The sequence below is a fragment of the Bubalus kerabau genome, chromosome 14 (assembly GCF_029407905.1).
Source record: "Bubalus kerabau isolate K-KA32 ecotype Philippines breed swamp buffalo chromosome 14, PCC_UOA_SB_1v2, whole genome shotgun sequence".
Lineage (NCBI taxonomy): Eukaryota > Metazoa > Chordata > Mammalia > Artiodactyla > Bovidae > Bubalus > Bubalus kerabau.
Window position 1 is genome coordinate 12,034,013 of NC_073637.1, and position 25,470 is coordinate 12,059,482.

Genomic DNA, 25,470 nt, shown 5'->3' on the forward strand with positions numbered 1-25,470 from the left:
GGGACAAGGGGATTACAGAGTTTTTATAGACAGACTATAGTGGGCAACACTAGCTGGTAATAGGCTGATTTAAACTAAGGGATTTCGGCCTGGGTCAAGTGGTCAAGTTGGGGAGGGGGATGCCTGACCTGGACAGGCATGGTTAAGCAGGTTTGCAGGGGCTGGGTGATGCAAAGAGCACGACAAGGGTGAGTGAGATAAACTCCAGTTCCTAGTATTGCAAGTCCCCACTTTCTGAGACTTCGTGACCTACGTGATCTAGACTCTGCAAAGGGCAAGCTGAGTTACAGAGGCAGAAGAAGGAGATTATGTAAAATTTTAACTTTTCCTCTTCATCCCTTCTCTCCTCATAGAAGCCTTCAGTCTCTAATTTGTCTTGGGATGTCAAGACATTTGTCCTGGGTGTATGTAATTAAATTTGATTTTTTACTGTTACTCTGTCTCATGTCAATTTAATTTTTAGAGCAGTCTGAAGAAACTAGAAGGGGAAAGGAAAACTTTTTTCTCCCTGACGTAAATATGCATCTTTGAGAGTTTTTTTGGCCCCGCTACCCAGCTTGCAAGATCTTCGTTCCCTGACCAGGGATCAAACTTGGGCCCCGGCAGTGAAAGCCTGCTAATCACTGGACCACCAAGGAACTTCCTTTCTGAGAATTTTGATAGTTGATATAACATGTTTGACAGTCAAGTTCCCAAAGAGAAGGAGACATTTCCAAACTTCCATTTTCAAAATTCTCTCTTGAGAACGTGAATTTCTCAGGAAAAGCAGTTACTTTCTCATTCCTTCTTAAATCATCCTCTTCGGTTTGGATAAACTAATTAAGAAAGTTTGGGTTTTTTCCCAAATATTCACTTTCATGTCAAATAAAAAGGGATAAATCATCTTTAATTTTTAATTAATTTATTTTTTATTGAGGTATAGTTGATTTACAATATCATAATGTTGTAGCCACGTGTTCCAGGAAACAAAGTCACTCAGAAGGACAATGCAGATAGTGGAGTGCAGCTTATTACACCAGCGGGCCCAAGGCAGAGTCTCCTCTTAGCTAAGGACCCCGACCAGTTTTTGTGAAAACCTTATATACCCTAAGTGTACGTGCTCAAACCCACCTCCCCAAATTCTCTGAAACTAGTCTGAACAAAGGAAAAGAAAGACACAATCAAAGTTAACCCGTGATTCGTAAGCCTTAAGCCTAGGTAGTTAGGAGTGGAGAAATATCAATAGGCCTGTGGTCATACCCCAATAAGCATAATAGAATGTATGATTCTATTTGGTTACACAGATAATTAGGGTATTCTTTTAGGCAATGGAGAGTCTAGCTACGAGCTCTGGGGCTCTTCCCTCCTGGGGGTCTGATTTTCCAGTTGGTATGTCGTTTCCATAGATACTGGGCATATAGCTCAAAGTCCAGAGTCTGGCCCAAGAAGGAGTCCTGCTTTCAGGATGGAGCCTGTTCTGTCTGTTTCCTCCTTCAATAATAGTTTCAGGTATACAGCATAGTGATTCCGTATTTTTACAGATTATACTCCATTAATAGTTATTATAGGATAATGGCTATAATTCCATGTGCTATACAATATATCCTTGTTGCTTATCTATATGATCAATGTTGATCGTATAAGCTGCCGTAAAGATAAGTCATCTTTATTTATTTATTTACTTATTTTTGGCTGCACCAGGTCTTCGTTGCTGGGCACAGGCTTTCTCTAGTTGACACAAGTGGGAACTACTCTTTAGTCGCAGTGGGCAGGCTTCTCATTGTGATGAAGGGAAGCACCGGGGCTTCTCTTGCTGTGGAGCACTGGCTTTAGGCATGCGGGCTTCAGTGATTGTGCCCTGTGGGCTCTAGAACTTGGGCTCAGTAGTTGTGGCTTAGCTGCTCCACCGCATGTGGAATCTTCCTAGACCAGAGATCAAACCCGTGTCCCCTGCATTGGCAGGTGGATTCTTATCCACCATACCCATCAGGGAAGTCCAAATTTAAATTTGACAACTCCTTTCAGCATTTTGAAGTAAAGTAACCATTGGATTTCTATATGGCACTGAAGATTTTTCTAGCTCTTCTATTTTAAAGTATTATATTCTACTGTTGGAATTTCTTTCTACCTAAATGACATCTTTTAACCCTTAAACTGAAGTGGTTGGAGATAACTCTGAAAATGAGGAAGGGATGGCTATACCCAGAGGCAGCCCTTGATGGAAGAAATCTTCTATTTTCAAGACGCCTCCCCCATGCTTACAAGCAGAGGACAGTCTGACACAGACCCTATAAGGTCCCTAAGGTCAATCGGTATATTGAATTCTGGTAAAGATAAAAACAAAAGCTATAGACGGAAGTTGTGTGATTGTCTTTATACATCCCAATAGCTGACCAGGCTCAGCCCTGGGATGTGAGCAAGCTACTCTGGGGACCACTGCTCTAGGGGTTGGGAGGTCAGGAAAGAGTTTTAGACAAGGAGTGATGGAGTGACACTCACTTTTGTCTTGTAGATAGCTATGTGGAACTTGAGCTGTAAGGGGATTCCAGACTGAAGCTTAATGGTGACCTGAACTAGAATGTTGGTATAAGGAATGGAGAGAAGGAAATGGAATAAAAGTTAAAATATTTAGGTTGGAAATGGAGTGTTCAATGAAGTGCAGAATCTGTAATCTATCACAGGTTTGTGCAGTAATGGGTTGTCATTTCCTGAGACAGAAGTTATATAGGATGACCAGGTTTGGGGAGAAAGGTAATAAAGACTCTTAGAAGTTCAGATTAAAAACTAGTGGAGTTTGGAGGAGGAAGGGTATCTTTCCAGTTATCAGGAAATCCAAGAAGTCTTCATGGAAGAGGTGGCACGTGAATGAGCAAGAGTTAAACTTATGGAGTAAGCAAGACCCAAACTGCCACCAGGGCCAAGATGCCCACTTTGGCCTTTGACATCTGTCTCTTCATTCCCTTATGTCGTCAGGTATGTGCGATCAAGGACAAAGCATGATGTTGACATGCGGATTGGAATCCACTCGGGCTCGGTGCTGTGTGGCGTGTTGGGTCTTCGGAAGTGGCAGTTTGATGTCTGGTCTTGGGATGTGGACATTGCGAACAAACTTGAATCTGGAGGAATCCCCGGGTAAGCCAAAGCAAAGCCCTCTCCTTGCTTAACCCTTATCATTGGTTCACTTTGTGACAGTGGGTTTCTCATGTGCAGAATTCACAAGTATATATATTCAAGAAACAATTATTTTGGAGGACACAGAACTTTAAAACATCATGCAAATATTGGCTCCAAAACTTCAGTGACATTTGTCAGAGGCAGTGAGGACACTCAGGTGCTCTGGACTCAGTCCTGTAAAGCAGTGGCTTTCAGATTTGACTTCGATGGGAAACAGCGCAGGAGCACTTTAAAAATCCGGGTGTCTTGACCTCATACCAGTCCATGTCAGGTAGAATCTGTGCAAAATCTCATCTAAGTTCTTAAAGCAATTCTCATGGGCAGCCAGGGTTAAGACTTACTGACCTTCTGTATGACCGTAACCTTCCTTTGAAAACGCAGACATGTCTCTGAACTTTCCATGATTTGACATTGTTTGGCTTTTTCTGCTATTTTAATGTCTGTTATTCCCCCCTCCTCTTTTGTAGGATACAACTCAGCTTACTTTTCCTTTCAGTGAGAGAGATAGCCCCCCATTCTAAACCCGTGTCAAGTATCTTTTATGCTCTAGACAGTCTGCTAAATACCATGAATACATCATGTCATTTGATCTCTTCATATAGTAAATAGTAGCTTCCTTGTTTTAATGGGGACACTGAGCCTCAAAGAAATGAAATATATCACATAAACATAGCTATGAAGGGTCTCCCTACCCATCACTGTCTCCCATTGTTAGTTTATCAGTCCCGTTTGCTCAAGATTGTCCTTTATTATGACTCTCCAGGCCCTCATTGTGTGTGCAGTGCCGGTATGATGCATAGAGCATAGGAAGAAGGGAAGGAGGCATGCCACACCATGGCATAATGGTTGACGGTCTGTTCCCTGGAGTCATGCAAAATCCATACATAATTTGTTAAACCACCAGTAGCTGGGCCCATCCTCAGAGTTTCTGATCAACATGTCTGGGATGGGAACAAAGAATGTGCCTCCATAACAAACTCCCATGTGATGCTGATGCTGCTGCTCTCAACTTTTAGTTAAGTGAAGCAATGTATATGAAGTTCTTTGCTCGGGAAGTAATTGTGGTTATGGTTGTAGTAATGACTATGTGATGTAGCTGTGGGTCTTGGAAGGGCTCTGAAGGTGAAAGCTGTAATCCCCATCCAGCACTGTCCTCGCCCGTTCATAGGACTTTGGTCCAGTTACTTACTCATTGCCTCTGAGCCAGTTTCACTGTCAGCAAAATGAGGGGGGGAAAAGCCTTATCACCTGCAGTTGTTGGAAGGAATGGAAATTAGATGATTCCTGGAACAAAGCATATAGACTACATTTGGGTACAAAATAACATTTATGCAAAATAAGTGTTGCCCACCTGTTAGAGCTTATTGACCATCATGACTATTATTATTATGTTGTGGCATTTAAAATTATCAGAAACTGTCAGATTTACTTAACCAATATATGAGAATATTGTCTGAGAGCTGACTTATTTCCTTACAGGGAAATGTAATCACCAGACCTCAGCTGCAAATGTCTTACTCCAAAGCTCCAGATAGTAGCAAGGATGAAAAGGAGCCCCTGAAATTCCATTTCTATCAAAGCATTTAAATATTGATTGGAATTTCAGCAGAAGGATCATAGTAAATGATGAGAAGGGTGTCTTTCACTAGGGGAAACATACTGTTGATTTAGGATATGCAAATATTAGTCCCCCTTAGCACTGGCCACAGAATGATAAAATGCAGAATCCAGAGACAATACCAAATGGGGTTGGTGTGCAACTTGATTACTTTTAAAGAAAATCAGCTGTCGGACTTTATAAAACACTTCCAAGAGTTTCATTTTTCCTGCGAGAAAAAGACAGCTTTCAAGCACCCAGCTCTGAGACTGATCTGAGAAAGACCAGGACACCTTTTTATTTCATGGAAGGTGAAACAACTTCTTTTATTTTCCTAGTTCAACACTACTGAGCTGAATTCCTATATATTAACAAAATGTATCATGAAAATATTTTGTAATTAGCACTTTTCTCTAGAGAGCTCAAAACAGCTTTCACATGCTTTTATTTTTAATATGGGTGTATCTTGGAGATACTGCAAACTGGATTCTACACCACTGCTGCTGCTGCTGCTAAGTCGCTTCAGTCGTGTCCGACTCTGTGCGACCCCATAGACGGCAGCCCACCAGGCTCCCCCATCCCTGGGATTCTCCAGGCAAGAACACTGGAGTGGGTTGCCATTTCCTTCTCCAATGCATGAAAGGGAAAAGTGAAAGTGAAGTCGCTCAGTTGTGTCCGACTCTTCGCGACCCCATGGTCTGCAGCCCACCAGACTCCTCCGTCCATGGGATTTTCCAGGCAAGAGTACTGGAGTGGGGTGCCATTGCCTTCTCCACTACAGTAAAGCAAATATCCCAATAAAACAAATCACACGAAGTTTTTGGTTTCTCAGCACATAAAAGTTATGCTAACACTGTACCATAGTTTATTAAGGATGCAGTAGCAGTATGTCTAAACAAGTACGCATACCTCAATTAAAAAATAGTTTCTTGCTAAAAAGATGCCAACCACCACCCGAGCCTTCAGCAAGTTGTAATCTTTTTGCAACAATAACATCAAAGATCACAGATCATCATAACAAATACAACAGTGGACAAGTTTGAAATGTTTCGAAAATTACCAAAACATGACACAGACATAAAGTGAGTAAAGGTTGTTGGAAAAATGGCTCTGATAGACTTGCTCAGTGCAAGGTTGCTACAGACCTTCAATTTGTATTTAAAAAGAAATGAAATAGCTGTGAAGCAAAATAAAGGGAAGTACTATAAAGTGAAGCCTGCTTGTATTTTACCTTACCTTTGACATCAACGACTGTATACAAGAATACTTATTTGGAAAATGTGCAGAATCTACCTTAAATGATCAGAAATGCATTGTTGGCAGTTTCTTTACATGTCTTTGCAGTGAATTATTTTCTCTGTAAGCAAGGAGGGTGACAGAGGGAAGCAGAGATAGTACTAAGTAAAATGCATTTGGAAAAGTCACTCAAAAAAAAATTGTTTCCTTGGATATATTGTTTCTAGAATCCAGAAGCCAAGCAAAGTCTTAAGTATCTACATTATTCATTCATTCATATATTCAAGAGCATTGAAGTCAGCCGAGAGAAATGAATTTGTGCTGAATCAGGAACGTGGGGTGAGCATTCTAGGCAAGGAGAATGGCTTGCTCTGAATTTAGCAGGTGTGAAATAGCACCTTGAATCTGAGGACATGCCAATTACTTGATTAGCTGGAGAGAGTGTCAGCGAATGAGCCTTGAAGAAGCAGGATCCACAGAATAGAAGCCTTATAGATCTTGTTCAGAACGTATACTGTATCCCATAAGCATTGAGGAGGCATGGAATAAACAACAGAAATAAAATAGTGCCATTCTAAAGAGTACTTCAAGTGGTTTTTTGTAGCACGTGCAGTGTGCCACGAACTGTTTTGACTGCTTTACATGAATCAACTCTTACAAGACCTGTGATGACCCTAAGAAATGAATACTATTATTTTCCCCATTTTTATGGGTGAGAAAATAGACACCTAGAAATGTTAAATAACTTGCCCAAGATCTTTCAGCTAGCAAGTGGTAGAGCTAGGGCTTCAATGCAAGCAACCTGGCCAAAGTGTCCATGCTTGTAAGCAACAAGCGAGTCTACCCAGACCGCAATGCAGCACAATAAGCAGTCAGATTCAGCTAGTGACGAGAATAGAAAACCTTTTGTCCGCAAGGATTTACCGTGTGACATGCCCAAGATTCACATCTGATCTTTAAAGCACTTGATGTCATCTGTTGTTTGGCTAAAAAAAGAAACTAGAATCTTGGACTGTGATGGCTGATACAAGTCTGTTACCTTGTGAGTGAGTCTAGCCCGCACAAATCCACAGCTTTGTTCTCTTCTGCTTTTCACATACACATTACAGGGGAAATCGCATCTTACAGTGGTTTTCCTAAAACATTCCTCCATGTAGCCCTGTGGACTTGTAAGACCTGCCTTTGTTCTTAAGAAGATTATAGATAAATTGTAGAAATAAGGCACAAATGTGTGAAAATTGAAATGATAGGAAAAGTATACATTTGCATGGTACTCTGACAATTATTGCCATTGGATTCAGCAACATTTATAGAACTTGTTTTTCCAAAATAATCAACACGACTGAAAAAAAAAAATCACATGTGTTTAAAAGTTGCTGGGATCAGGCTGACAGTCATGAGGGAAAAAAGGAGGTTGCTTAAATGTGTCTCAATGGGGCTGCAATTTATCAGAGGCTACAGGGTCCCTTGGGGTGAAGTTGGTGATAGATACTCTGCTCATTGATTTATGCTTATATTTCTGTTTTCTTTTATTCTTTTTGCTTTTTTTTTTTCAGAGGAACAGATACAGTCCTTGAGGACATGTCCTCCCAGCACCCATGTACAGCCCTGATGTCGGGTTTGCACAAGAACCAAAAACAAAGATGGCCTTTGCAAGCCATGTCAGGTGTATGACAACCTATGCTTTGTCCACACAGGCGGATTCACATTTCCAAAGCCACGCTGGACTGCCTCAACGGTGACTATAATGTGGAAGAGGGTCACGGTAAAGAGAGGAACGAATTCTTGAGGAAGCATAATATAGAGACCTATTTAATTAAGCAGCCTGAGGAGAGTCTGCTGTCTTTGCCCGAAGACATCGTCAAGGAGTCTGTGAGCTCCTCAGACAGGAGAAACAGCGGGGCGACGTTCACAGAGGGATCTTGGAGCCCTGAACTGCCCTTCGATAACATAGTGGGGAAACAGAACGTAAGTCCTGGCTTCCTTCTTCTGGTTTGCTGTGAATGCATGTGCACCTCCAACCCAGATGTCTCAGGGAAAACCGATTCATCTTTAACCTTTTCTTCGTTGAGCATCTTAATCGTAAACGATCAAACATGTATCCTCAGGATGGAATTAACTTATGCAGTCAATTTCAGGAAATGTCAGGAATACCAGAGGGTTCTCAACACCCACTTCTTTTTTTTTTTTTTGACCTAGTTAAAAATAAATGTCATGTGAAGCTGAATTATCAGTTTACCAAAATTAATTCCTCATGTTGGAGAAGATAAACCTCGTGTTATGAAACTAGCAACGGAAGAGGAAGGTCAAATCCATAAGAATGTCTTTTTTTTTTTTTTTTTTCAGTTAGTTGGCTGGCTCAGAGAACTGAGGTACCCTCTGAAATTTAGAATCAGAAGGTCACTGTTGATTGGGAAATATAATAGCTGCAAGTGAGGTAAAGGTGAGGTCATTCAAGAGTAGCAAGTGATTTCAAAGCCATCAATATGATGCTATTTTTATGTAGCATGGATTTGCATCTTCTATGAAAGATAGGATGGGCATCCCTGGTGGCTCAGATGGTAAAGAATCCACCTGCAATGCAGGAGACGCAGGTTTGATCCCTGGTTCAGGAAGATTCCCTGGAGGAGGGCATGGCAATCTGCTCCAGTATTCTTAACTGGAGAATCCCACAGACAGAGGAACCTGGAGGGCTATAGTCCATAGGGTCACAAAGAGTCAGACATGACTGAAGCGACTGAGCAGTGCATGCATGAGACATAGGGCTCAGTACATAAAGTGTAAATGATCAAAGAATCTAATTATTTTTTAACTATATCTTCAAATACTAGACTCACACTAAACCCAGTGAGGTGCTCTTACTCTGAGAAGCACCAGAGAACTGAGGTTGACCAAAGGAGAACCAAAGTGGCTTCAGGGACGCTCCACTGGCCGAGTGCTTGGTCAGAGCATGGGCAAAATCACTGGCTCTGACGTGGGTTTTCCCTTTCATTATTTAGGGCGGGCACACAGTTGACCTTATGTAAGTTATGTGAATTCATTGCACTTTTTTAAAGAAACTTACCCAAAAATGTCCATATATAATACTTGCAAACAGCTTCTGACATGCTCCTGAGCCAAGGAAAAGCTGAAACTGCTATGAAGTAAACAGACCAAATTGATAGTATCTGGAGCTTTGTGAAGACATATAGAAGTTAATTGTTTTAATCCCCAGAACTGAACATTTCTCACTGACTTGTCACTAAGAAAAATCTGTACTTAAAGGCATGTGAAATAGAAAAGGTTAAAATGCTGAAAGTCTTGCCTCTTTCTTCTGCATTTGAAAGATCAACAGGGTGCTCTGAGGCCAGGGTGACCTCCGTTTCCTTCCAGCTCTGTGTAAAGGAGCTGTAGATCAATGCATGGAACTCATTCCACTGGGCAAAGACGCAGGTTCAACTGTGTCTGCATGCGTTGCAAGAGTTGACCCTTAGGTCTTCAGTGTTCTTTTGTGAGTGTTTACTTTCCCCCAAAATTTATTATGCCCACACAAGTCATCACTGATTTCAATACCTACCTCTTTCCATCCCTGAATTGGTGCACATGGTACAATTTGCTATTATAGAAAATTACAGTCTTAAATACTTCCTGGAGTTGGTGCATGCCCCGCTGAAAGTACCGTCTGTTTCCTCTGTCTATTGTTAACTTGAGCCTGAATGCTGGTTATTTTTAAAAAGATGCTCAGATCCACCCTGAGCACCTCAGCAACTGTGCATAAAGTTGTCTCTCTTGCTTTTCTGTTTTTCCTTTTATTTTTGGTCTTTCCTTTTGAAAAACTCCATCCATTTAAGCTGATTGTGGAAATGGGGATAATTTCTGTTAATAATTGTTTTAGTCTCAGTGTGCCTGTCCTTGCTACTAAGAATTGAGAACCCAGAAGAGAGGTAGAGATACTTGGTTTTAATTCATGATTGACTGATCTGGTAGAATTATATAGGAATACTAGAAATATTTCTCTGCTAATTTCCTAATGATCTTAACTGATATCAGAAAGATGTCATTATTAGTCAAAGATTATTATTTTTGGTGTTTAACCATACCATATATTTCTTAAGATGCCTGAGTTTTGCCTGTATTTACCATCTTCAGGATGAGTAATCTCAGTTTGTTTTGATGTCTTAAGACTTAAGAGCCAATGATATGCTGATAACCAAGTGGTACTGATAACATTTTGGAAACGATTAAGTCAATTAAAACGGCCACAGATGCACTTGTGCTTAGCTCTGGAAGTCAGTGAGCCATATGTGCAGCGCAGGGGCATGGAGTGTGCCTGCAAGAGATCAGGGCTGGTCTGGCTGAGCCTGTGCTCTGCCAAATCACCCGGTCAGTACTACAGAAAGCCCAGACCATCCAAGTGTTAGCTTAACACAGACAAAACATACTAATGCTTTGTTGGGGTTTTCTAGCTAAATTGGCCAGATGTTTTAGCTTCTATTATTCATAAAGTATTCTTTGACATATTTTTAAGGACAGTGGTATGCCATGCTGTAATCGGTGCTATATGGATAGCAGATGTTTGGATAGTTACATTCTCATTATTCATTCATTCAATAAAGATTAATTGAGCATCTGTTTCATGCCAACTACTGCTAGAATAATACAGAAGGAGGGACAGAGGAAAGAAACACTTTACAGATGAAGTCAGCCAGTAGTTTATATGCTTCGGGAAGACAGGGATTGTGTCTGTTTCCCTTATCACTGTTGAGTCCACAATCGGAACAATACCTGGCGAATAACAAGGCTTGTTTACAGTTTGCTAATTGAATGAATCAAACTGATTAAATGAATAAATGTGGGTAGAAAAGGAGAAGACCCAATCAAGTTTAACTTCCTGGTTTTTTGCTTGGTATAAAAGGAGAAGACCCAATCAAGTTTAACTTCCTGGTTTTTTGCTTGGATCTGACAGGATGGATGGTAGACCTGCCCACCAAAATAAGCAATACTGTAATGGAAGGAAACACTAAAAGCCAGGGAGAGGTCCAAGGGAGATATCCAAAGGCTGTTGAACACACACTTCTGGAGCTTAAGCATAAAAGGATTACACAAGGGATGTGAGTCTGGTAACATTTGAGGATAGATGAAACCATGAGAGTAAAAGAGATCATGCTAAGGAATATGCAAAATAAAACAGTAAGAAAGTGTAAGACAGACATGCAGGAACACCAGATGGAGGTAAAGGAGAGTCAGGATCCCATGACAGAGACAGACAGGAAGCAAAGTTATCAGAGGAGATTAGGCGATGAGGTATCATGGAAGCCGACAGAACAGAGCATTGTGAGAAGGACAAGATGATCAACAGTGTCCAGTGTAGCCAAAAGGCCCAGTTAAAGGACGACTGAAAATTGCCAATTTGAATTGGATTGGAAAACAACATTGGTGAGAGGCAGACTTGATGCAGTGGTGAAGTCAGAAGCCAGATTGTCCAAGTTGATATGAGAGAGCTCTGGATTTCCAATAACCCCAACTCCACCCCAGTCCCCTCTCCACTACCCATTTCAGGAGTCCGTTAGTAGTTTGCAGGAGCAAGGGAAGTCACTTAGAATTATTTCTGGCCTCTACGTGAGTCTTCAGTCCCAATCTAGGCCTGAAGATAATCTCTTGGTTTAGATGTTGTGCATCTTCCCAGCCCCTATATCTGTGCCCCCTTGGGCTAAAATTGTTTCAGCCCACTCTTGGACACCCTAAACACTTATGCTTTTTATCCTTTACTCTTGACATGGGCAGATGTTTTGCCCACTGATTTGGTGTCCTGGCTCCCTGAACCCTGGCTCAGATACCTGTGAGGTTTCCTATGCTCTGAGCCTCTGAGTGAAATGAAATTAAGAAAACTTAGAAGGCAAGAAGCTTATGATTATACATGGACTATTAAAATGTAAGATTACAAAAGTAGAAGTAGATAGCTGAAGTACACCAAAAGTGTGAACATTTTGACCTCAAGGAGGATATCCAAGAAATTTCAAGGCTAGGCTGTTGACTGAGTCATCAACATGGTCATTGAATTTCTCAGAACAGAGACAAAATTTGAGATGAAAATGAAGACATAAGAAAAGGGTCCTCATTCTGAAGATCATATTTTCCCCATGCTATAACTAAAATCTGTTTGTAAGCTTGAGTTCTGGTTCATTCAATTGCTTAACAGTCTTAGTCTTTGAGATGGTGAGGATCATGTAAGGAGAAGACAGACTTGGCCCCCATCTTTCATGAGCTTATTTTAAGGGAGTAGAGAATGCAGACAATTAATCAAAACACAGAAGTACTGAGAAGTAAATATAGATGGATATATGACTAGGGATCAAATAGAATTACTGCAGACTTACTACATCAAGAGACCTCTGAAAATTTTACATGAATGTTGAAAGAACCCTGCATTTGAATGACCTGAAAAAGAACATTATATATAGTAGGAACAGCTTGTGCAAAGACCCTGGGTGGGGAAAAAAGTTTGGTGTGTTAGAAGAGCAAAAAGGCCCAAGTGACTAGAGCATAGTGAATGGGGAAGGAAGGAACACAAGATGAAGTTAAAGGACACAGAGGCTGAGCTTGAAAACCTGGTTGACTTTGGATCTTATTCTAGGGAAGTGATAGAACTATTTTAAGCTGGCCAGTGACATGATTTAATTTAGATGTTTAAGAGATCATTCCAACTGCCTGTGGAGAATGGATTGTAGGGAGCAAGAATGGATTCATTAGACAAACAGCATTTTTACATATGATTTATAAGAGGATATCAAAGGTTGAAGCTTTTATGTCTCTATAAAGTGCATTGTGTGAGGATATGAATCATTTTAACTTGAGTGTGTGTGTGTGTTTTATTGGAGTATAGTGGCTTTACACTACTATGTCAGTGTGAGTTTCTGCTGTACAGCAAAGTGCATCAGCCATACAACTTGATTTTTATGACAGGTGATATGCCAAGAGAGGTGGAGCTATTCTTTTAAAAGCAACCCCCTTTTAAAGCCTGGGTTCTCTCCCCCATTTATTGAGAAATCATCACCATTGTCCCATCCCTCCTTTTCACATTGATCATGACATCAGAACCTAGGCATTTTTCCGTTACTCCTCTAGACCTTTTAAAAGAATCACTGGTGGGGAGAGTACACATTTGGTACTTCTGTTGTATATATTAGTTGTTTCTCTACAGTAGACTGACTTTGGTCATTATTCATGAAGTTCATATGTGTACTGTGAAGATCGAAAACACAAATGAAATTATTTTAGATCTGCTTCCAAACCACCATCATAAAGCAAATGTCACAATAAAACAGGTCACACCAATGTTTTGGTTTCCCAGTGCATACAGGTTATAGTAACAGTATACAGTCATCTATTAAACGCGTGATAACATTATGTCTTAAAAAATGTACATACCTTAATTAAAAAACATGTTTTTGCTAAAAAAGATAACCATCACTTGAGCTTTCAGTGAATCATGGTAGTCACAGCACAGATCGATGATCACAGATCACAGCAGATACAATGCGGTAGTGTGAAATATTGAAAGAATCACCAAAATGTGACACAAAGACAGCAAATGCAGTTTTAAAAAAATGGCAGCCATAGACTTGCCTGAGGCAGGGTTCCACAAACCTTCAGTTTGTAAAAACCACAATATCTGCAAAGTGCAATAAAATGAAGTGCACTAAAATAAGGTATGCTTGTGCTCCACACAACAAGACAGAAATTAAATGCATTTCCTTACCAGGAACATAGATAAACATCCATGGCGTCACTGACACTCATAGAAGTAGAGAGCCTGAGGCCAGGTACCACGTGGGGAGTGTTGCTCAAAGTCTTTGCGTTTCATTCTCACATCAGTCTTACTGGGTCAGTTTGATGTGCCTGCTTTACAAGTGACAAAATTGTGATGTGAGAGATAAGTTCATTCCCTGAAGGGCATATAGTGAGTGAACAACAGAACTAAAACCAGAACCCGGTCATGTCTGATTCTGAAACCTTCATGCTTTGAATCAGGCTGCATTGCCTCCTCTCTGTGTCCTGAAGATGGATACCAGGTTTCTACCGTCTACCTCGTTTCCTGGTCAGTCAACCTTAAAAGGTCGTGTGTGTGTGTGTGTGTGTGTGCGCACGTGTGTGTGTCTTCACCCTCTGAAGACGACTCACTTTCTCGGCAGGCGTATTTAGAAATTTTCTGTGAAAACTCCAGAAAAGGGCCAGCTTTTCCTCCAGGTAGTGTTAGCAATACCCCTAACATCTCACTCCCTGAGAGTCCTGATGCGATCATTGTTGGCATGGAAAGGGTTAAGCAGGAAAATCTCTCATGTCTATGCAATAATAAAACAAAAAAGGAACCATTTGATTTAGTTGTACTTAGCCTAGAGAATCTTGACCCCAGAAATGTGTAGGGAGTGAGGCTAGCCACGGTTGAAAGCAGGATATAAGAGCATATTTATGTTATTATGTTTTTATCAGTCTCAGCTGGGACTTCTCTTAGATCCTGTTTTCTGTAGCCATTGAAAAAAAAAAAAACAACTCTCATCTGATTGCCTTGTTGATCAAAGCCATGTGGACTTGATGTTGAGGGCCCGTTTTCTCATAATGAGCAAGTTAGCCCTGTGTGTCTCCTAATCTTGGGGCAAATTTCTGCAGGACCTCAAATTTGCCCCTATGATAGTGGGAAGGGCTGGAACAGAAACTCAAGAGAATGGAGTCCTGGCCCTGATTCTCCGCATACTATTGCAAGGCCTTGGGCCACCACATCTCCCTTCCGGGCCTCAGGGTTCTCATCTGTGCAAAGGCAGCACTGGACCAGATGGTCCCATGACTTTTCTCTCAGCTCCAACATTGCCCTTCAGTTTTTCAGCCTCAGACACATGGTGGAAGTCTGTGGCTATACTGGTGAGTTACCTACACTTCGGAATCTTGCCACCCAAAGCCCAGAGAACAAATAATTCACTGGGAATTATTTGCAATGATGGGAAGTAATGGGAATACCCCTTGTTTAGTTTTCCTGGTATAACAGTTTAGCATAACTGTCATCTAATGAACTGTCTTAAAATGTTAATACCAAATCAGAAGCAAGAGTTAAAGCAAAAAAAAAAAAAAAAAAAAAAAATTATTGAGATGAAATTTCATCTAACTAGGGGATGAAGTCTGCCCTTTCTCTCAGTGTTCTGTATAATTGCATTTTGATTAAACAGGGGGGGGGGAACCAAACTTCATGATAAACATCATCACACTTTGCTATTTTTCAGGCAAAATGATCATTCAAGCAAAATAATCAACACGACCATTGTATTCTCCTGTCAAGAAATACTGATCACTAGGGTTTGATTTCTTCTGTTTCTCTCTAAAGGTGGTATGCAAACTAAATGGCAGGCCCCTTTTTGCATATGAAAGGCCAGGAGACAAAGAACACTCTTAATTCAAGCTCATTTTACTTTAGCATTTGACTTGGGCAAGTCAATCCCCCCAGAAGTCCGTTTGTTTCCTCATTCATGCAGCCATTGATTATTCAACTACTTAATGAACTACGATTTGCCAAGCTTTGTACTGGGTGCTGAGGACAGGAAGATGCTGAAAGAGGTCCAAGCTGCCTGGGAGCTCACAGTCCAGTGGTATTACTAGCAGGTCATCAGGCTCAGTGGACATTGTTCTCATTCTAGCAGAACTAAATAGTGATCCCAGGTAGTCAGTGAAGACCTTCCCAAGGAGGGGAGGTTAAGTTGAAATCTACAGACAAGCAGGAGTGAAGCAAAGGATGAGGGAACAAGACCCCAGGAGGAGAGAAAAGACAGGGCCCATCATCTCAGCCTGGGTTTCGGTTCCTGAGGACTAAAGCGCATGCTTCTCCTTCCCCTCTGAGAACCCTGACCTGAAGTTTCTACCCCTAAAAATGCCCGAAATATGGGGCAGTGGCCTTGAAGAGGAAGCTGTGTTTTCCGAGTCAGCTGCTTCTTTGACAAGCTGCTGAGTATCTAATTGTCTGTGTTCAGGCTTGGTATAGAGGAAGCCACAGGCAAATTTTCCTCCATAGGTAATTTCTTTTGAACCACTTTTAACATCAGATTAAGCTTTGATGTTCATTGGATGGGACATCTGCAGGCTTTGGGGATAGACACCATGATGGGTTCTGGACATTTCCCTGAAGTCCATCTGTACTCTTCCGGTAACGTGGCTTGTACTGACAACAAAACTCCCCAGGCTGCTCTTAGTCCCGACTCTGAAGATAGCAGCTGAGTTCAGCCAGGAATTAGAGGGATCTGGTTTTTCACTCTCTTCAGAAAGGCAAATGGATTTGAAGCCATCCAGAGAGCACTGAGTGGATTAGGTAGGCATTTTGATCCATTAACTTTGACGCAACATCCCCACTTTCTCTGAAGTTCCAGAGATAGACTAAGGTGGAAAAGATAAAGGGAGAGATGAATTTGTGGCTCGTATGGAATTGCAGCTCTGGAAAGGAGCGTATAAGTTGGCACAAGGCGTAGCCTGTGGCTCCCCCATGGCCAGTAGCTGGCTGAAACTTTGCTAAACTCATTGGAGTCTTCTTTCACCAGGGACTGACTAGTTGTTTCAGGAACCCTAAACATCTGAGGAACTGGACCCAGTGAACGCAGTGGTAGTTAATTTTTAATTTGTATTTTTGATCATGCGGAGAAGCATGTGGAATCTAATTTCCCGACCAGGGATCTTCACCAATGGACTGCCACGGAAGTCCCAATAGTATTTTAAATATGTGAAGATAATTGTATGATATTTGAAATGTGTGAAGGTAGGTAGGAATAAAAAGCAAAAATCTGTTTGTTTGCTTTTTTACTTATTTCCTCAATTTGGAAAAAGTAGCAGTGGATTTAAGTTTTATTCATCTTGGTACCAGTTTTGCTGCGCTGAAATGTGTCATTGTAAAAGTTCTTCATTGAGTTATGTCAAGATTTTCCCTTCTCCATGAATATCTTTCATTGTTCTGACCCAGTGCAATTTATATATATCAGAGTTTTTCTTTCCAAAGAAAATTGCATTTGATGTGAGTGAGTTTGTACTCCCTCTCTTTAAAGTGAGGTTCGCATGTGTCATGATCCACCATTGCTGCTGCTCTTCACAAGGAAACGAATCACCATAAGATGATTCAGTTCCAGCCCAGAGAGCACAGACCCTGGATATTTCTGTTTGCCTGGCCAGCTTCATCTCAACTATTTGTGTATGTACTTATTTTCACTTCACCTGGAGTCTACAAGGAGTTATAGTCCTAATTCCTTGGGTATTGATGGAATTTTTTGAATGGCCGTCATGTCTCAAGGATCTTCAAACTACTACTGTGAATTCCAGGTTATGAACCACTAGATTCCATTGTGTCTTTCCCACTCCATGACTTTTGTATCACTTTTAGCCCCTTAAAGGATCTTTTCACAGCTTGAGATGAGAAGAGCTCCATATACATCATACACGGTAGCACCCACTCAGGTGTCCTTATCTTGAGACTACTTAGACACAGGACTGTTCTTAAATGATAAACTCAGAAATAAACATTAGGAATAATGATAGCCAAGAAGAGCTAAATTAATTAGATCAATCTAATAAAGTGTGTGGTAGAAAAGTTAGGATAAGAGGATGTAGAAGCCAGGGAGCAGCCTCTTCTTTTCCCAGTTTTGTCCTGCTATTGTTACCCTCCAGGGTTCTTGGCCTCCTCTATATAGAGATTGATCAAAGGCCAGACACAAAATTCAGGCAAGGCTTTACTGGGGCCCTGGCTGTAGCAGGAGGGGGCAAGAACAAGTAGCAGGTTCCCTTGCTTGCTCATTTCCCAAAGTGGGGGCAAGCTTGTTCCTTATATGGGATGAGGGTAGGGATGTATCCAGGGGTCTGGCCAGAAGGGTGGCTTGGGTCATTTGTCCACCCTTTAGGTGGTGTTGTGTGCAGGGGGCATGCACAGTACCCTGCTTTTGCTACCAACTCCCTGTTTTTGCTCCTGGCTCTTCAGAAGTGGCAGTTGGGCTTTTTTGGTCTTTTTGTATCTTTTGATCAGAATTTGCCCCAACTGCACATGCACACAGTTATTTTTAGTCCCTTCCAGTTTCTTCCTATTTTGCAGTTCATGGAGAGGTGAGTTCAGCTGCAAGCATTGCAGCAGTGCAGCCGAGGGGCCCAGGCCCCAGCCTGTCACCCCATCTCTGTTGAAAAGTTTAGAGGCTGGATTCTTGCAGGTCAGTAATGTGAGCTCCTTGGAAGCTGAATCCAGGAAAGTATCAGTCATTAAACTTAATCAGCAAATTGTATAATAAGGCCCATAGACTTATAGCACCAAATATGAGCAATTTATCAGCAACTCTTGATAGAATGTAATGGTTAGATAGCATCACCAACTCAGTGGACATGAATCTGAACAAATTCTGGGAAATAGTGAAGGACAGGGGAGCCTGGCATGCTGCAGTCCATGGGGTCTCAAAGAATCAGACAGACTGAACAACTTGATGTAATACTTAGGTCATATTCCTCAATGAAAAGAGTTACTTCAGAACCTTTTAAAAAAGATAAAAAGTTAGGTAATTCTTATATTTAAAATTTCTGCAAATTTCTGTTAAGTAAACAAAGACATAGATATAACACACACACACTAATTTTTCCCATGGCATTAACATTTCTGAAAAACCTACATCACTGATGTTCACAAGAAATCTGAATAACTTCGGTCCTGATAGATGTTCGTTTATTCATTACCTGAGCTGAAATTATCTGATCGCCAACCCAATCCGTTGCCAGAACAAAGGGTCACTTGGCCAGTGGGCTGGTGGCCACCTCTCCAGCCACAGTCAATTACATTTTGGCCCAGTCATTTCAGTGCTGTGACTACTTTGATTCACGCCTACCCTGTGGCTCGATAAACAAGCCATCAGTGTGTCGGTTTCTCTCGCCCCAGCTCATGAGCCATATCCAGATGGAAATCCTGCCTCCCTCCCTAAGTCCTCACCATCCCGCTCACCCACTCCACCCAGTCCTGAGATGAGGTCCAAGCCGGGGTTTGCACATCTCTTCCACCCGTTACTGTGGATGTGATATTTTAAAAGCTAATAATTCACCTGGCAGCTTGCCCCCAAATCATCTAACTTCAAAGTGGCCACATCTAAATGGGCGTGCCAAGTTCTGCTTCAGCCAATTCTGCAGCAGTTTAGCAACTATTTTTGATTAAAAATGGCTCAAGTGTGTAATGACAAGAGTACAATCCTGTTCCCACAGTGAGATTAGCATCTTTCTGAGAAATTCAGAGGATGAAATCAGACTTAAGGGATCCCGAATTAGTTAGCAGATGAGTCAAACAGAGCCAGACAAGCTCCTGGCCGGACAGAATCAGTGTCAGGCACCACTTGTCCTGGGTTAATCTGGCTCTGAGGTCCTTGGATCAGAGCTCCGGGACAAAATCTTGAATGCTGGAGCTTCCCTCTGTGGGCTCCGGGTAACCTTGTTTCGAGAGCTCTGCCCAATTACCTGGAATTGTGGTCAGCCCAAAAATTCAGCCACAAATGACCATTTGCCCACCCCTCAGCTAAAGGGCAAATCCCATGCATGGAGGAGCCTGGTAGGCTGCAGTCCATGGGGTCGTTAGGAGTTGGACACGACTGAGCGACTTCACTTGCACTTTTCACTTCCATGCATTGGAGAAGGAAATGGCAACCCACTCCAGTGTTCTTGCCTGGAGAATCCCAGGGACGGGGGAGCCTGGTGGGCTGCTGTCTCGGGGACTGCACAGAGTCGGACACGACTGAAGTGACTTAGCAGCAGCAGCAGCTAAATGGAGGGGCTTCCTAGGTGGCACTAGTGGTAAAGAACCCTCCTGCCAATGCAGGAGACGCAAGAGGCACGGTTTCGATCCCTGTGTCGGGAAGATCTCTTGGAGGAGGGCATGGCAACCCACTCCAGTATTCTTTCCTGGAGAATCCCATGGACAGAGGAGCCTAGCAGGCTACAGTCCACGAGGTCGCACAGAGTAGGACAAGACTGAAGCAATGTAGCACACACGCAGTCCAAAGGCAACCAACCAGCATGTCTGTGTCCAAAGCCAGGAGCCACTATTAGGATGAACTGAAGCAAAGAATGAGGCATTAAATGTCACACAAAGGACCCTGGGAAAAGAACCTAGCACACCTGGGACCTAAACCCCCAAATAAGTAAACTGTTTTGATGATCTGCCTTATCGATGTTAGTCAAAAGTTCAAGAGTGAGTTTGTGTGCTTCAAATCAGCAGCAAATTAGTCAATGTTTATTGTGGAATCTGCCAGAATTTGGGATACCTTCCTGGTTATTGTTTTGTTCTCTTAATCATAAACAGTTTGAAATTTCAGACCACAAAGTGACAAAGGAGCTTATATATTTTTTATTCCCTATCCAATGCAGCATCCAGCCAATATTTGCACACTTCCAATTCTGCTCCAAAGTGGGAAGCAGTGAAGGCTCAAATAGCCCAGGCCCCAGACTGACATTGTTTGCTGACAATTGAGAATGGGGAACCAGGCTACAGAGGGGTGCTGGAATCCTGGAGCAGGCTGGCTAGAAATGTCCAGACTATTATTTCAGCCAACAGAGCGGACATTCTGATGCTTGTTATTTCGTTTCCTGGTGCAGAAGCTATGAGCCTATTATGAAAATCCCTTCAACTCTTCCTGTAGTTGTATTCTGTAAACCTCCTCCCACAGTAAGATCTCATTAAACATTCTTTTGATTTGTTTGGGAGATAGGTGATGATGGTATAAATATCTTAAAGAGAGAGAAAGTAAGCAATATCCCTAATTTTAGAAAAAGCATCAGGTATATCATTTGAATGTGACATTTCATTTTTTTCTCAGTACAGACAGGGAAAATTGTGGCAATCTTGGCTAACACCCCTTGCTTATAAAGAATGGTCTAATTCACTAGCACCTCTATTTTTCTCAAAAGGAAAAATTGTTACATGGCAGGTTCTGGAAAGCCCCATGTGGATATTTTCCCTGGGACCCCCAGCTCAGTGTTTCCCAAATAAATACTGCCTAGAATGGCAACCCACTCCAGTACTCTTGCCTGAAGAATCCCATGGACAGAGGAGCCTGGTAGGCCACAGTCCATGGGGTCGCAAAGAGTCGGACACAACTGAGCAACTTCACTCACTTCACTAGAACCTTCTTACAAGAAAAACATGATGTGCATACCCAAAGAAATCTCTGCTCCCCATCCCTGGATTTGAGGGGAAAAAACAATAATTGTTCCACTTTCAAATGCAACAAGCATTCTTCCTGGAGCAAATAATTTTGGACTAGATCACCTCAAAGCTTTCCCAAGTGAGCTTTCATAAAAAGAACACAAAAATAACTAAAAAAAAGGAGAAGTTGGGGGCTGGTTGGGGGTGCTTAATAAACAGTAGAAGGAAAAATTGAGCTTTCCTGGTGGCTCAGTGGAAAAGAATCTGCCTGCCAATGCAGGAGATACAGGAGACTTCGTTTCGATCCCTGGGTCAGGAAGATCTCCTGATAAGGAAATGGCAACCTGCTCCAACATTCTTGCCTGGGAACTCCCATGGACAGAGGAACCTGGAAGGCTACAGTCCATGCGGTCACAAAGAGTAGGGCACGACTGAGCATAACACAGAATAAAAAAGAGCTCTAATGTGTACACCTGGGAGCCCTTATTCAGGCTTAGTGTTTGTTCCTGGCGATTTCTTCTCGCATTGGCCTAGAGTTGCAGGACACAGAAAATGGGTTAGGGACTAAAACGTACAATTTCTGCCGTTTCCGCAATCCAAACCCTGCAGGCCACAAGTCTGAAGTGGAGCCATAGAGGCCTCCAGGTGAGGCTCAGGGAGGTGCTGCCATAGGGGTGATGGGAGGAAGCTCTGGAGCAGCTGAGGAAGCTACTGGGCATACCTGCTTCGGAGTGCAGCCTCCAGCCTGAGGCTGGAAACAGCCAGAGTCTGGGGAGAGGATAAGCCATCTCTGCATAAGAGACAGAGGTCCCTGTGAGACTCTGAGCCTGCTGGGCTGGGCATCTTCTCTGGGTCTTTCCCAATCAATAGCAAGCTGGCCTACAGTACAGGATTTCAGTCACAGCTACCTGTCACTTAATCTCAAGACTCCGTCTCCAGCCGGGCTAAAAGATGACACCCTTTCACTGATGACTTTAACCTTTGCTTTATTCTGGTTCATGGGAAACACTCAAGCTGATGTTTATCCAGGCTTTGGTCCCAAGAAGGACTGTAGGTTAGTGCTTTCCCATCTGTGACCTCATGTTCTGGATTCCAAACACCTGAATAAAACCCCATGCTGAGAAGCATCATAAAGCTGCCTTTCAAGGTTCTTGCTCTTGGCTGGAATTCTCTTAAGCTGTTGTGGCAATGCCTGTTATCCCAGGCTGATCAAAAACTAGGCATTTAATTGAATAGTAGGAAAACAAACTACTTCTTATTGCAATTTGGTAAACAAAGTCTAAATTTGGAGTCCGTTTGGGGGAAGACAGGAAAAGCATCACCAGACTTTTGGTAGCAAGAGATTGAAAACAGTGCCCTAAGAATAGTCTGACACAGCCATTCAACTTTTCATTCATGCATGCATTCATTCATTCCAAAAGTGCTTATTAAGAATTTATCAAATATGCCAGATGCTGAAGGTTTAGTTACGGGTAAAACACAATGCCTGGCCCTCCAGATCAGAGCCTAGAGGAACAGGCAAACCCACAATGAGGCGGTAACAATACATCACAGTAACTGCTGTGCTAAGAATACATGCAGACTCATAATAGGCTTATTGCAGAAGATGATGTCTGAATTGGGTTTTAAAGAAGCAGTAGGACATTCTACCTAGCTGCCACACATTCAAGTGCGTAAAATGTAATAGACGGAGTAATTGTTTACCAGGTCATACTGTGTTAGTTGCCTAGGCTCCAACACAGAGTCTGATGTCGTTTGCATTCAGTCTGATTCTGTGCAGTAGTATACTCAAGGTATGGACAAAGTAGAGAGCATTGTCGTGCCCTGTGTGGAAACCGTGTCACCTGTGAAGTGATTGGGAAAGCTGACGCCGTTAGCCTGTGGAAGAAAAGTGGAGGCGAGTAAATAGATTCTATTCAGAGATCAGAAACAGATCCACTAAGTAAGAGTTGCAAACAAAACCAGGGAAGAACTTTAGAGTCTTATTTCCAAAGTGGTCCTCCACGAACCATGTAGAGGAGATCTGAGCAAAAACTGTTTCATGGTTATAAAAGTTCGGAAAATACAGAATTTAAAAGCCTGATTTCTGCAGAACTTATCAGTACCTTTATTTCAGTAATGTGTACTGTGAGACTCCAATAGGAGGATGTAAGAATTTTTTCATTCAACACACCAGTACTGAGTGCTTACTTTAGTACCAGGTTCTGGCATACACACTCCAGACAAAGAGATTCGCAAAAGAGACAAAACCCTTTCTCTGGAGGAGAGTAGTGAGAATGGATGTCAGTAAACAAACAGTGGATCCACATTTCCTAAATTGATTGGTCCACAAACCATTTTGTAAAGAAGCATTCCTTCATTCCTGTGTTCCTTAAAACAAGATTTTTGGGAAAGAGTTAATTAAGAGAATCTTGTGATGAAAGAGAGGGATGATTTCCTCAAATTCCAGAATGGAGACTGTGCAGGCTGATTTACAGCATCTACACGCATACTGCAGAGGGTGTGTGAAGACTGGAATATGTGATCCATAAGAGCTGAAGTGTTTTTGACTCAACAAAACTGGATGTTTCTAGAGTACACTTTCAGTCTGAGATCTCATTGGGAGTAATTTGTTATTTGCTGGCACAAACTGATTAAGAAATACCAAATGTATGACTATCCATGAAGCCATCAGATCAGATCAGTCGCTCAGTCGTGTCCAGCTCTTTGCGACACCATGAATCGCAGCACACCAGGCCTCCCTGTCCATCACCAACTCCCGGAGTTTCACCCAGACTCACGTCCATCGAGTCAGTGATGCCATCCAGCCATCTCATCCTCTGTTGTCCCCTTCTCCTCCTGCCCCCAATCCCTCCCAGCATCAGTCTTTTCCAATGAGTCAACTCTTCTCATGAAGCCATAGGACCCCTATTTTAAAAAGAAAAAAGTACATTGTTAGTATGTACACAGATAAACATGATTCCGAAAGAACAGTCTTCTGGTCATAAACCAAATGATGAGTTTGAGAGGGTATATATTCTCCTACCCCATCCAAATGAAGTTTACAAAATCCCGAGACTCTCAGCAAGACCCTATGTTCAGAAATTTGAGTTCAGAAGGAACTCTGGTTTTCATCTGGCCTTCGATCATTTTTTTTTTCCCACACATCAAAGCATGCAGGATCTTAGCTCTCCAACCAGAGATTGAACCCATGTCCTCTGTAGCTGAGCGTGAAGCCTTAACCATCTTAAATGCTGCTGAGCTGCTAGGGAAGTCCCACAGGGTTTAAACAATTTGCCCAAATTCATAGACCTGGAATGGAGTTTGGAAAATTATGTTCCCAATGGTACTGGGCACACCTCAGTTTGTGTTTTGGGTCTGCCATGAGCAGCAGAGTGTCTTTCATGCCTCCTCCCTGAGATAGAAGACTGAATTCTGACATTTCCAAACAGTGGAGAGAATTTCTGCCCAAGAAGCCAATAGGAGATCCACAGAGGGTAGGCTCCAGTCTCCTTCACCTTCTGAGATGCTGTTCTAAAAACATTTAACCCCAGAGCTCAAACCCTCTGCCCGGGTATGAACCCTGCTCTTCGGTTTTCTAAAACACTGGTACCTGCTTCCTTCTCTTGGACCCGCTCCTTCTCCCCGCTCATCCTGCCGTACCTCCACCTGACATTTGTTCTTTCTCTGTGGTTGCCTCCTTGGCACTCAGTGCTCAAATTACCTTCAGAATCCTCAGAGCATATACTGTACTTGCTCGTGTTGGCACCTGTGACTCCATCTTCTGTCGTGTGGCTGGAGAAAAGGTTTTCAGTAAATTCTACCAGTGATAAAGCCCTGCTGTAGAATTCTTTAGAGACTATGAATTTAGGTTATGTTGAGTATCTCCATGAAGATTAAAAGGAAGAGTCCAACAGTGTCATAGGAGGAATCCTCATGGAATGGGCTAGTGGGCTCCATGAGATCAAAGCCCCCAACTCTGGCTCCAGAGTCAGAGTCTGACCTGGCTGCAGAGAAGCTGATGGCTCATGAGTATAATTCTTTGAGGCTCATGAAGCTCCAGTACTTTGGTCACCTGATGCAAAGAGCCAACTCATTGGAAAAAACCCTGACACTGAGAAAGATTGAGGGCAAGAGAAGGAGGTGATAGAGGATGAGATTGGTTGAATGGCATCACCGACTCAATGGACATGAGTTTGAGCCAACTCCAGAACATAGTGAAGGACAGGGGAGCCTGGCGTGCTGTAGTTCATGGGGTCACAAAGAGTCAGACACGACTAAGCGACTGAACAACAACCACAACGTGGGTATATGAAGGATTCAGGCAGGAGGGCCTCCAAGGTGT

General features: G+C 42.3%; 1 protein-coding gene across 1 annotated transcript in view; it reads left to right on the forward strand.

Annotated features, from left to right (window-relative positions):
* ADCY8 (adenylate cyclase 8) overlaps positions 1–25,470 on the forward strand; it is a 229,587-nt gene that overhangs the window by 116,575 nt on the left and 87,542 nt on the right. The window contains exons 6-7 of the mRNA XM_055545749.1: positions 2,953–3,111; positions 7,684–7,954. Of these exons, the coding sequence (XP_055401724.1) occupies positions 2,953–3,111; positions 7,684–7,954 (430 nt within the window). The remainder of the gene's footprint in view (positions 1–2,952; positions 3,112–7,683; positions 7,955–25,470) is intronic.